Source organism: Corticium candelabrum, chromosome 5 (assembly GCF_963422355.1).
Source record: "Corticium candelabrum chromosome 5, ooCorCand1.1, whole genome shotgun sequence".
NCBI lineage: Eukaryota > Metazoa > Porifera > Homoscleromorpha > Homosclerophorida > Plakinidae > Corticium > Corticium candelabrum.
Genome location: NC_085089.1, coordinates 5213579 through 5225903, shown reverse-complemented (window position 1 = coordinate 5225903; position 12325 = coordinate 5213579). Strand labels below are relative to the sequence as shown.

Below are 12325 nucleotides of genomic sequence, written 5' to 3'. Positions count from 1 at the left end.
TGTGTGTGTGTGTGTGTGTGTGTGTGTGTGTGTGTGTGTGTGTGTGTGTGTGTGTGTGTGTGTGTGTGTGTGTGTGTGTGTGTGTGTGTGTGTGTGTGTGTGTGTGTGACCAACATGGAACAAAATTTCTCCTTCTCACCACCACGTTTCATTAAAAGATCTACTTCAAAAATGGTTTCCGTGTCCGACTACAGATCAGTATAGAAACCGATTCGTGCAAGTGACCAAACGGCGGCGAAAAAGCTTCATGAAGTTCCATCGCCCATCTTTTGTATTGTAGCTAGGGATTGTGTGTACGTGACAACCGAGAAACACCTTCAGAAGCTGAATGCCACCTACAGTCAAATTCACACGTCCTGTACTTTATTAGAAGTTTGGACAAGAGCGAATCGTTTGGTATGACTCTCGTGTTGTCGATATCTAAACGGCTTCTGAGACGCTTAGTGTCAGCATTAGTAGTCAGGCTACCATTCAGATAGTCTAAATTCGAGCGTTAGGTGGCTCCGAGATATTTTACTGAGTTATAAGAAACCTGGATAGCACGTGTTTGGATACTTTTGTATGGGCGGCCATTTTAGAATCGTCGCTCTCTGATAAGATAGCCCGGATATGGGTCGGAGTTCCAGTACGAACTTTGCAGTAGTGCACGTGGAGGGTTTGATGTCGTCTCTTGAAAATCAACGTTTGTTGTCAGCTCAAAATTCGGATGATACTTCCGGGTCTGAGAGTTTCGGGAGCTGCGCTATGCCTGATGACAGCGACGGCGACGTTCATGTCGAGACTGTTACGTTCAGGAGTCGCTGCAAAAGAGCTTTGGATTACTGTAAGAAACTGCCTTTTCTCGTCGTTCTCACATTGGTGTGTAATGCAATTGGCAATGGTTTTACGTATTCTATCAGTTATCTTATCATTCCCGTTTCTGCTGCCTGCTCACCTCTCTGGTCTCATTCCGCTACTGTCTACGGATCGTCTGCAGTTTCAGCTGGGTGGATAGTGGGCAGCATAATGGGGAGTTTTGTAGTTAGGAAGCACTTGAGACTGTGTTACGTCATATCCATCATTCTTTACTCTTCATCTATTGGACTAGCAGGTGTCATGGTCCTAACCTGTCATCAAACTGCACTTGCAGGAGAAATCCTTTACATTGCCGTACTTGGTCTATATGGTATCTCAACAATGTTTGTATATTTTACTAACTTTGAGTTTGGAATGTTGTCGATGCCTAATTGGCCTGGGTTCTGTGGAGGAATCCATGGCATGAGTCTTAGTATTGGTGCTCTTTTACTTCCTCAAATCATTATCCTACTGAGAGAGACGTTCAGTGACTTTCATATCAATCCTGGAACTATTTTCTTTTGTCTGGCCATTTTGAAAATTATTTCCTCAGCACCATGGTTGCCAGTAGTGAGTCCAGATTGTCAACATAAAGCACTCATTAATGAAGGCACTCACACTGTAAGAAATCAAGATATAAGAAAGATGCACGTGCTAAGAAGCTGTACAATGTGGTTGATGGCAATTGGAAGTTTTGCTGCATATGTACCTCCTCTTGCTCTTCTGGCTGTCCAGGAACCATTGCTTCATGCTCTGTGGAGTGAAAATCATGCACCAATTAGTCTATTGTCTGCTCTCCTTATGATGTCATTTCTTATTGGTCGTGTCTTATGTTTATTTTATTCTGACAATATGGGCATGAAGCGAGTGTGGATCACTGCACTGCTGGCACAGATAGTATTTCTTGGTTGTCTTGGATTTATTATGACTCAAAGAAATGATAGCTCAATGAAGTATGTTGGTATGGCTGTACTTTCTGCATATTATGTGATATTTCCTGCATTCAAATCAACAATGGCCGGTTTTGGTCATGAGATGTTTGGTAGTCAATATCGACTACTTGCAGTCAGTGTCATGTCTGTTATGTCTGGAGTAGCAGGTCTAGTTGGTCCGGTGGCAATTGATACCATTTACAACCACTTCAACAGCTACAGCTGGTTTTTCTTTGGATCTGCAGGATTGTCACTGATTGGAGGAGTGGCTATACTTGCTGTGCAACCTCAGCATGAGTCTTAACGAAGCAAGATGAAACACTAACAGTATCTGATGCAGCAGATATACAGATACTGGTACAGTGAATCAATGAATAAAAGTTTTAATAATGACATTGCACAAGCATAAGCAGTAATATTATTTATAAATATGATACACAAGATTGACTATTAATGACATGAAATCAATTATTGTAAATGTGGGCCAGCTCAAACAGATGCAGTATCAAAATTGATTGTCAGAGAATCCTTTTTTTATCATTTATGTACAAGTGAAAGTTTTGTCTTTTAAGGAAAGACTGAATATGTATGTTTCAGTCTACATTGGGAATGCTGAAGGCTTAATTTTGCAAGCAAACAGCAGTCCATGCAATGCTTGATTGTATAGCAATGCATTGCAGGGATGTAGAGTGGCATGGCTAGACTGGGCTATAGCCCCATCATTTGTAGGCATGGTCATAAAAATTGTGTACTGTAAATACGTGTGAGGACCAAAGACGTAGATAGTATATACACCACCCTCTTTCCAGTCTGGATCTGGCACTGATGCCACCATGTCAGTCAATCAGAAGCCAATAAAAGCAGGCGTGTCCATATAATTAGGCGTGTCCTGTACATAGTTGTTTCCCTTCCATTTCTAGAGGTCACGCTACGCCCCTGTGCAGCATTGGACAACAATTTTTGCAAATTTTTCTTGAAAGATTTGAACTTGGAAGTAGCTCAAAACTTGACTGCTGGTCACCTATCCTTTCGATGTAGGATATTTTAGTACACTGTAGTCAACCAATTACTACGTCCAAATCAAAAGGCAGTCATGCTGGTTAGGCTAATTTTGCAGATGATTCTTATTTGTGTATGTCAAAATTATGTTAAGCTGACCAGCCAGTATTTTTGTTTAGGTTAGTGTCATGGAAGTGCATGTTTGCACGTCGTTTGTGTTTTGATATAACTGCATGAATGTACTGGTTGAGTGTCCCCATTGAAGTCGCATGACAGCTCTGAACAGTAGGTTCTGCAGATGTTTACTTTCGCCAACGAGGTTTTTGGTCAAGCTATATTTGTTTGCCTGTTAGCAGGATTTCTCAAAACATGTGGATGGATTTTTATTAATTAATGAAATTTGGCAAGATGACAGAACTTTGTTATAAGAACAGTTAGTTTTCGAGATTAATCCTGATCTGGGTTCCCTCTCTAGGGGTGGGAATTTTCGAAACTTTTTGACGCGAAATGGGAGATGACTCCCAATTTTGCTCCTGCGCACCCATACCATGTCCGTGCAAACTGACGTGTCCTCTTTTGTTGTGGAGCTCCTTTTTGAAGACGATCACACGCTGGGCATACAGCAATGGCGCTCTTACGCCACCCAGGGCAGATGATTACCAGCATATATATATATATATATATATATATATATATATATATATACAGACTTGGACAAAATTATAGGGACACCCCGCTGTGGGTATGTAGTAACACAATAATTAGGTCACAATTTACCAACTATCAATATTGTTAAGAACTTAATAGTTACCGCGTTGATTGTTAGGTTTCTTGAGAATACTGTAGACCCTAAATATAAATTGCTTTCTTTACGTTTCGCATAGCGGAAAACGAGACCTAAAAGTGTATGACGTCATGACTGCGTAAGCGTCGTCAGTTAGACTCTCTCTGATTTTGTTTAGTGGCTTTTAAAAAGCCGGTTTTAATAACGCGAAGGAAACTTGAAGCCCTTCACCAGTTCCTCAGTACCGAGTGTTCCCTCCTCTCGCCCTCCTGATTGCGTCCAAACGTCGCGGAACACTTTCTGCCAAGTTCCGGACACGCGCGGCTGGAATCTGCTGCCACGTCTCTTGTAAAGCATTCCAGAGCTCAGCTGCAGTTCTCGGTTCGCGACGGTTGGCAGCAGTTTTAGTTCATGACACAAGTTCTCGATTGGATTCACATCAGGCGAGTTTGGCGGCCAGTCCAACAGTGTGACGTCATGCTGGCGTAGCCATTGTCTTGTTGACCGGGACGTGTGGATTGGCGCGTTGTCCTGCTGGAAGACAAAGTCGTCTCGTATCAGTGCCGCTGCGTCTGTAAGTATGTGCTCCTCCAGAACCTGTTGGTACGCCGTGCTGTCCAAACGACCTTCCAGTTTCACCATGCCAACACATCGATCCCCACACCATCACACTAGCCGCGTGCTGGACCGTACGATCACAACATTCAGGGAGAAATTCCTCACCTTTGCGACGCCAAACGTACAGAGCACCATCGTTTCCTATGCTGACATTTGACTCATCTGTAAAAAGAACAGATTTCCAGTCATCCAAAGTCCATTGTGTGTGAGTGGTTGCCCATCCCAGGAGGGGAGGGGAGGGGAGGGGGAGGGAAGGAGGGAGGGAAGGAGGGAGAGGGGAAGGGGAGAGGGGGAGAGAGGGAGAGGGGGAGCGGGGGAGAGAGGGAGCGAGAGCGAGTTCTCTGCAGCTGAGTTGCTTTGCGGAGGTTTGCTTTCTCAGAGTGCTGTATATATATATATATATATATATATATATATATATATATATATATATATATATATATAGTTTATTTATTTCTTTGAAACCGCCCGATGGACGGAACACTACAATATAACTAATAACTACTGAACAAAGAGTCTCTATCTAAACCTAACAAGGACAAACGGTCCAAGACCATCCTAGCATTAAACTGCCAAAGACGGAGAGAGAGCCGTCCATGCAAGTCAACAACAGCTCTGCTAACAGAGACATCACTCCGAAAGAAGTTCGTCTTGCAGTAGTTTTGCAGGCTGTTGGGGGACCACAAACTGTGTACGACTCGACAACCAGAGGGTAGAAGAGACCACCCACTGTTTCCACGTTGTTTAGATGTCGCTCATCTTTCTCGATTTCTCCAGCTGCAGCGGTAGCACTTTCATATTGTGCAGATTGGACGACGTAGAATAGTTGGAAAGAATTTCTTATTGTGATGTCAAAGTAAGCTGGACGGCCAAGAAGAAAATCCGGGTGGTAAACTTCACCAGGGCGAGAGGTGGTATAGCCTGCACAGTGTTGTTCTCTGCGAATGCCAGAGTGATCTTGTAGCAAAGTGTGAAAAATTGTATCACACAGAGCATCGTAACGTTTGATTCGCAGATTCAAACTACAACATCTTAGTTGTAGTTTCAGCTCTAGTTCTTCGATCTTTTCAGGCTTGCGGTGAGGGGACATGCACAGCAGCGTCGCTACACCATCACCTTTGACAACTGGTCGAACGGTAGTCTCGCTAGCTAGTCGAGCGGTTAGACTAACTAGCGTTCTGGCGCGGAATCGAAGAGTCGTCGTTTCATGCCGTCCACCAAGATATCACCGTAAACACCCGGCAGACGTCTCTTCTTTTGTTCGTGAGATCTCATGGCAAGTAATGTTTGTATATTAGTGCAATGCGCAGTAACTTTCCATCTCATTATTGAACTAGATCCTACGCGGTTAAACTACCATTTATAGCATCGCTTTTTGATAAGTACTTCCGAAATCATTTTAGTATCGTTTGATCCAGACTACTAGCCATCGGGTGCCCGTGTACACCGCAGTGCAGTTGGTGCTCCTGCGAGAACCTGGCCAGACTCTAGGAGATACGCACCGCCCATAGCTCCTGCGTCGCTAATGCACAGGAATTCAGCCATTTGCGGCTTGGGGAATGACCGTGTCTAACGGTAGCTCCTTAGCTTACCTATTTAGCTGCCTATTTCCATTTGTGTGCGTATGTTTGTACGTGCATGCGTGTCCACTTGAGAGCATGGGAGCGTACGCGTGTACTTTAGCAGGCGCGTAGCCAGGTTTTTTAGGGGGGTGATGGAACCTCAGCATCCTCAAAGTGACGTCATTCTAAAAGTCTTCACCAAAAGACGGGTCTGGCATCGAAAGAGAGACCCACGTCGTCCCATGAATGGCGCTTTTGGAAACATTCGGTGACCGGTGTAGCACCGATTAGGTCCGGCCTTCTTGCTAACGCACTTGTACCGGAAGACGTTTTGCGCTAGCGCACCGCGTCTACCTCGGATCTCTGCAATTATTTCTCTTCGCGTATAATTTTGGTCTTGCGCAGTAGCGGATTAGGTCCGTCGGGGATTTGGTCCGCGCATTAACGCGCGCTCGTATTGCTCAACAGACTAAAATGTAAGTGTAGCTTTAGTCTGCTCGTCTGTTTGTCAAACAGGTAAGTGAGGGGTACCTCTACACTATAGGCAAATCGTCATCATTTATTTTAATTTTACACACTGCATGGTAACGTAATATAACAGGAAATCAATGGAACCAATTGGGTTCGAAGATAACCTAGCTATACTGGAAGGTCAGGCATATCTACGCAAAATGTACGCAGTACCAAGAATAGCAGTAGTCTGCATAGTTGTTATCAAATGTCTTTCAAAGCTCAGCACTCGTACACAATAATTTTATATGTCATAACGAGTTCTCTAATTACCCGAGGCCCTGATTTCCGGGCTAAGCGTACTGTAATCGTTCGCTGACCGACCGACCGTATTTATGCTCGATTAGCGCAGATGCAAGAGGTGGTGTCATTACTGACCAATAGGCGAACGTGATATCATCATGAGGCTCCACCTCTTTGTTTGGTACTGTAGCTGCTACGAGAATTCGGCCATCGGGCGTCCGTCCTGTACATGATGTTTAATCTTTTGCTTTATGGGTTTCAGGGGCGGATCTAGGATCTGACTGAAGGGGGTGCGCGACGGTGTGAAATCAATTATGGGCGTGGTCAGAAAGTTGTTTAAGTGAGAAGGGGCATCTTATGCAGGAATAAATGACACACGCGCGCGCGCGCGCACGCGTACAGTGTGTATGTACCGTACCGTAAGTATAGTCACAATCACTGAATGCAAGATCGAACAACGAGATCACACCGCTTCTGATTTTGAAAGATGTCTTTGGCATACTAATACACACAAATCAATGTCGTATGCAGAGATTGTCAGTGTAAAGAGAATCAAAAAGCCTTTACAATATTGAAACTACGTAGTCTTTGGACTTCTCTAGATATGCTTCCGAGTCTACAGATCACAGCCATTGTCCACAAACTGATCTTGCAGAGGACTAACGAGTAGCATGCGCCTAGGATGTGCTGTGGCAGATCGATCCAAAACCCGATCTAAATCAAGAGGCAAAGACTTGTGAACGTCTTATCTTGTAAACTCCTATCTTTACCGCATACACTAAATTTAGTTGTCCTTTCGCGCTAAGTACACCTACTGTAAACATAGTATGATACTGCGTCTAGAAACATAGGCCTTAGTCTGCTTGAAGGGGTGGCGCGCGCCCCTCGCGCCCATGCCTGGATCCGCCTCTGGGTTTAGCACAGAAACAACGCCTACCGTCTACACAGTACATTTGCACATGTAATATGTTTTCCAATAACAACCAGGCGTCAAGGGGGCGAAGGTGTAGGTGTACCTGACTTGTAAAATTTTGCTTGTTTTGCAGTGTTTCTGCAAACTGGTTCTGCAGTCTGTCAGCTTGAATTTTCGGTGTGCATGGGTGGTGTTGGTGCAAAATCACAACGGAAATGTGGCGCTTGACGGGAGTTTGCGAGTGAGAACGTGCATTGTCCATGACAGCGTCTGTTTGTCGGACGAAGCTGCTGACCTGTAAGTACGCTAGTGCGTCTCTCTATTCATTTTTGTTACGGTATTCAATGTTAGAGCGAACAGACGCCTAATGTGCACGTGCATGTTTTCCCACGTTAATGTTTTGTTTCAGCTCTGGGGTTCACCTCATTACAACAACCAAAACGGATATGGTAGTCGTAATAACAACTAAATGAGGGGATTCTCAATGGTGTCAAATGCATGAGCGTTTGTGCCTCTTGTCTCACATGTCTTAGCGCCATGTGGTATTCATGTACACCAGCCGAGGGTGTAGCACTGTATAGTGCTTCTCTATTCATTGTTCAAGTTTTAACTTTAATAATTAGACTAATATAAACAAATTCACGTTCTATGGTGAGGTACGGCGAACCCACGCGCCTGTGTACGTGCACCGTGTACATACCAATCTACGGAAACAGCCCGCGCGTTATCTTTCAAAACAAGACCTGGATTATCTGTATCTCGTGTTACAATGTTCCGTATTCGGGTGCTTGATATGTCAACTACTATAATGATAATCTGTGTAGCCACCAGAGCTTTTTATTCTCCATTGTCGCAACGTGTAGTGAAAAGAAGGTTTGGAGCATAAATTCAACGATAAGTAGGATGCAACAGAGGACGAGTTTTCGTAGGAGAGGGACGGAAGTGGACGCACTTTGATGCTGTCACCGCCATGGCGTCTCACTTCGTGAATTTTGTCCCAGGAAACGAGATGCATGACCAGCTACCCTGTTTCGATCAGCATAGGATGCAGTGTATCCTAGTCGATTGCTAACAGCAGTTCGCATTGGTCTCGCGATTTCTTTTGCACAGGAGAGGATGATGAAACGAGCGGAAATGGCTGATCTTGAAATGCATGGTGTGCGGTATACTGTAAGTACATTTACTATGAAGTACGGGCGCTTTTGTATAAATATTCAGGCCTTCAGGTGTGCGTTGATTGTTTTGGAGGCGATTTATTGTCGTTTAGGGTACAGGCAAGACGATTTTTGTCTAGATGGTTTTGCGCCCTAGTGGTCGCAGGGGCCAACTTTTGAACCTCTTGTGCATTTAGCTCCACCGCTAGAAGGCAATTTGTTTCTCTCGTGCTATTGCATTGATGTTTTTCTTTTTACTTTGCAAGAGCACCACCAAACCGTTGCTTGTGAGGGCGTCTATCGGTTGCATGAAATACGAGTTTCGTCGACTTGGGTCAGCTCTTGTGACACAGCAGGCGGGGCTGATGGTAGTAGGCGGAACTTATGCATACCCGTACTCATTGTAATGTTCCGTGCATTTCAGTCAGAAAACGTTGTACAAGCACTCTGACAAATTGTACTACGTTGTACAAGCGCATTTACTCTATTGTGCCTGTAGCTGAACGTTCTTACGTCGGGAAGAGAACGTCGAACACCTAAAGGGGTCCTTGTCGTGAAATCTTGCTATGGCAATGCAAGTAACCCAACGTGAGCATTCACATTCGATGACAGCTATAAAGTCAAGACAACCGATCGTTTTCGCTGATGTATTGCGGTTTGGCATTATCCGGGTACTTTTGAAAGTAGGCTACGTGATTGTTCCGTGCACTGTACGGCGGCGTGAGTGGACTGGGGTGGGTGTGGATGGACGTGGGGTGGGTGTGGATGGTCGTGGGTGGGTGTGGATGGTCGTGGGTGGGTGTGGATGGTCGTGGGTGGGTGTGGATGGTCGTGGGTGGGTGTGGATGGTCGTGGGTGGATGTGGATGGTCGTGGGTGGGTGTGGATGGTCGTGGGTGGGTGTGGATGGTCGTAGGTGGGTGTGGGCGGAAATATGTGGGTGGAAATATGTGGGTGTAATTAAGCTTGGGATGACATGTTGGGCGTGTGTTGGTGTGTGAAGTGTGTGTGTGTGTGTGTGTGTGTGTGTGTGTGTGTGTGTGTGTGTGTGGCGGTCAAGATGTGCATTGCGTACAATGGGTTTTGTTACGTCATATATGACTGCCGTAGACAATGGAAAAACAATCAGTTACAAACCGCCACATTCATGAGAACGCTGAATAGTATAATTATACTCCGGTACGCATGTGCAGCAGAGGCAAACTGTAGATTGTCTGGTATTGCGGTATCGAATTTTACCGATTAAGGATTGTTGTTTTCTTAAAATTTCGTTCGTCGATTTGCAAACTAAAGCTTAGAAACAATACGAAGTGTCAGTACGTAAGATTTACAATGAACCCGAACAGACAGTACATGCACTTCCCGTATAGGCGATTACGTTCCAGTAAAAATGCCAGGCAGGAAACGTTGCTTTGAATCTTGCAGTCCTGCCAGTGACTAGCGAAAGTGCTCGCACGGTCGTGGCTGTTTGCTTTCTAGTGATATGTCTCTGTAGCAGCTCTAGATTGTGAAATTGCTTACACTTCCGCAGTGACCACTTTGTATAACATCCTATTTGTGGTTATTGTGTAGGAGGGTGGAAATTGCGTCACAACGCTCTGCGCCTCTTGGTGCATGCATGGATATCTGCATTTTCGATGTAAAAATGCAGCCAAAACGCGGTGTGCAGCAAGACGAGACGGTTGTTAAGGAAAACATTGATTTATATTTGAATCGTTGTTTAGACTTTATACGAAATAATTTTTTATTAATTTCAATAAAACATTTGATTTTGGTACAGCCCGGATTCTGTCGGTCGCGGTCGGTGTGTCAGTCGCTAGATAATCGCAAGAGTTCATGTCGTTTATCGAAAAAACTATGGTAACAGCGCCAACTTTCGCTCATACCGCGAATTTCAAGAGCTACGCTACGTTTGATGACACACGCAGCGATGTTGGTCGTGTTGTGTCGAGAAGTCGCTGTAAAAGGGCGCTAGATTTCTGTAGAGAACTGCCGCTTCTTGTCATTTTTACGTGCGCGTGCAACGCAATTGGCAATGGCTTTACCTACGCTGTCAGTTATCTCATCATCCCAGTTTCTACTGCCTGTTCGCCTTCCTGGTCTCGCTCCGCAACCGTTTACGGAGCGTCTGCGGTTTCGGTTGGGTTCATCGTCGGGAGTATAATGGGGAGCTTTGTAGTAAGGAAGCACGTGAGACTGTATTACGTCATGTCTATTATCGCCTACTCGTTGGCCCTTGGATTTGGAGGTCTCATGGTCCTAAGCTGTCATCAGACGTCACTTGCAGGAGAAATGCTCTACATTGCCACATTTGGTTTATATGGAATCGCATCAATGCTTGTATTCTTTGCCAACTTCGAGTTTGCAATGTTCTCGATGCCCAATTGGCCTGGCTTTTGTGGAGGAATTCACGGCATGAGTAGCACTCTTAGTGCTCTTTTATTTCCTCAACTCATCATTCTACTGAGGGAGTCGTTCAGTAGCTCTCACATCAATGCTGGCACCATCTTCTTTTGTCTAGCAATTTTGAAAATTATTTCTTCAGCACCATGGATGCCACTAGTGCCTGCAGATTATGAACATAAACCACCCATTATTAATGATGACATTCAGGCTGTAGAAAATCACGCTAAAGAAAAGGTGTTTGGAAACCGTAAGATTTGGTTGATCTTAATTGGAACTTTTGCTGCATTTACGCCTCCTTATGCTTTTCTGGCCGTTCAAGAACCATTGCTTCGTGCTCTGTGGAATGACAATGAGACGCCAATTCAATTGTTAACTGCTCTACTTATGACGTCATTTCTTCTTGGACGCGCATTTTGTTTAGTTTGCTCTGACAAAGTCGGCATGAAGCGAGTTTGGACGGCTGCACTGCTGTCACAGATGGTATTCCTTTTTTGTCTTGGACTTGTTATGCGTCAACGACAAGATGCTTTAATGAAGTACATTGGGATGACTGCGCTCTCGCTGTGTTATGTGACATTTGGTGCATTCAGGTCAACAATGGCCGGTCTTGGCCACGAGATATTTGGTACTCAATATCGACTACCTGCACTGGGTGCCATTGCTGTGATGACCGGAGTAGCAGGCTTGGTCGGTCCAATGGCAATTGATACTATTTACAAACACTTCAACAGCTACATATGGTTTTTGTTTGGAACTGCGGGTTTGTCACTGATCGGAGGAGTGGCTATGCTACCTGTGCAACCTGAGAAAGAGACGTAAGAAAACAAGCTAATGCAGCAGCTAAGATACTGCTATACAGAAAATCAATGAGTAAAATTTAGTTGATGGTAGTTCACGAGCCTAGGCATGCTCTGCGTAGAGGTAACGGTATACAATGAGTTGCACATGCAGTAACGATATCAAATCCATTTTGGATTTGTCCTAGTTGACCTAATTAGATGTAGTATAGAGGTTGACGGCAGACAACCATCTGTATTGTTGTAATTTTAGAATAATTGACTAGTACTGACCTATTGTTATTTTTGTATAGCTGAGGAGCGTATGTCGTATGTTATACGAGTGACTGCATGACTAAATCGGATCCCGGGAATTTGCATGTATATGTATCACTATGTATGCTTCACAAGCGTGCAACAACTACATGTAACTAACTGTATAGTAAGTTAAACAATAACAATTAACAGCAACACCTTACTTCCATTGCAAAGCAGTGCTCTACGTCTACCGTCAGTTTCCAAATTAGTAAATTAATAAGAGTACCTTTCTGTTTTTAGAATACTTGAAATATATACATACATACATACATACACA

General features: G+C 44.4%; 2 protein-coding genes across 2 annotated transcripts; both read left to right on the top strand.

Annotated features, from left to right (window-relative positions):
- The first annotated feature begins 1082 nt into the window (after positions 1–1082).
- On the top strand, positions 1083–2456 carry LOC134180353 (uncharacterized). Its single transcript, XM_062647492.1, has one exon. It carries the CDS (start codon positions 1096–1098, stop codon positions 2068–2070), a length of 975 nt encoding a protein of 324 aa, XP_062503476.1. The 5' UTR covers positions 1083–1095; the 3' UTR covers positions 2071–2456.
- A 5029-nt stretch (positions 2457–7485) lies between these two features.
- LOC134179976 (uncharacterized) lies at positions 7486–12070 on the top strand. Its single transcript, XM_062647025.1, has 2 exons — positions 7486–7692; positions 10121–12070. The coding sequence occupies exon 2, from the start codon at positions 10385–10387 to the stop codon at positions 11771–11773; it is 1389 nt and encodes a 462-aa protein (XP_062503009.1). The 5' UTR covers positions 7486–7692; positions 10121–10384; the 3' UTR covers positions 11774–12070.
- Positions 12071–12325: the final 255 nt, after the last annotated feature.

What these genes read in the sequence shown, in the direction of transcription:
- LOC134180353 (XM_062647492.1), top strand. Translation starts at nt 1,096, where the DNA reads ATGGTCCTAACCTGTCATCAAACTGCACTTGCAGGAGAAATCCTTTAC.
- LOC134179976 (XM_062647025.1), top strand. Translation starts at nt 10,385, where the DNA reads ATGTCGTTTATCGAAAAAACTATGGTAACAGCGCCAACTTTCGCTCAT.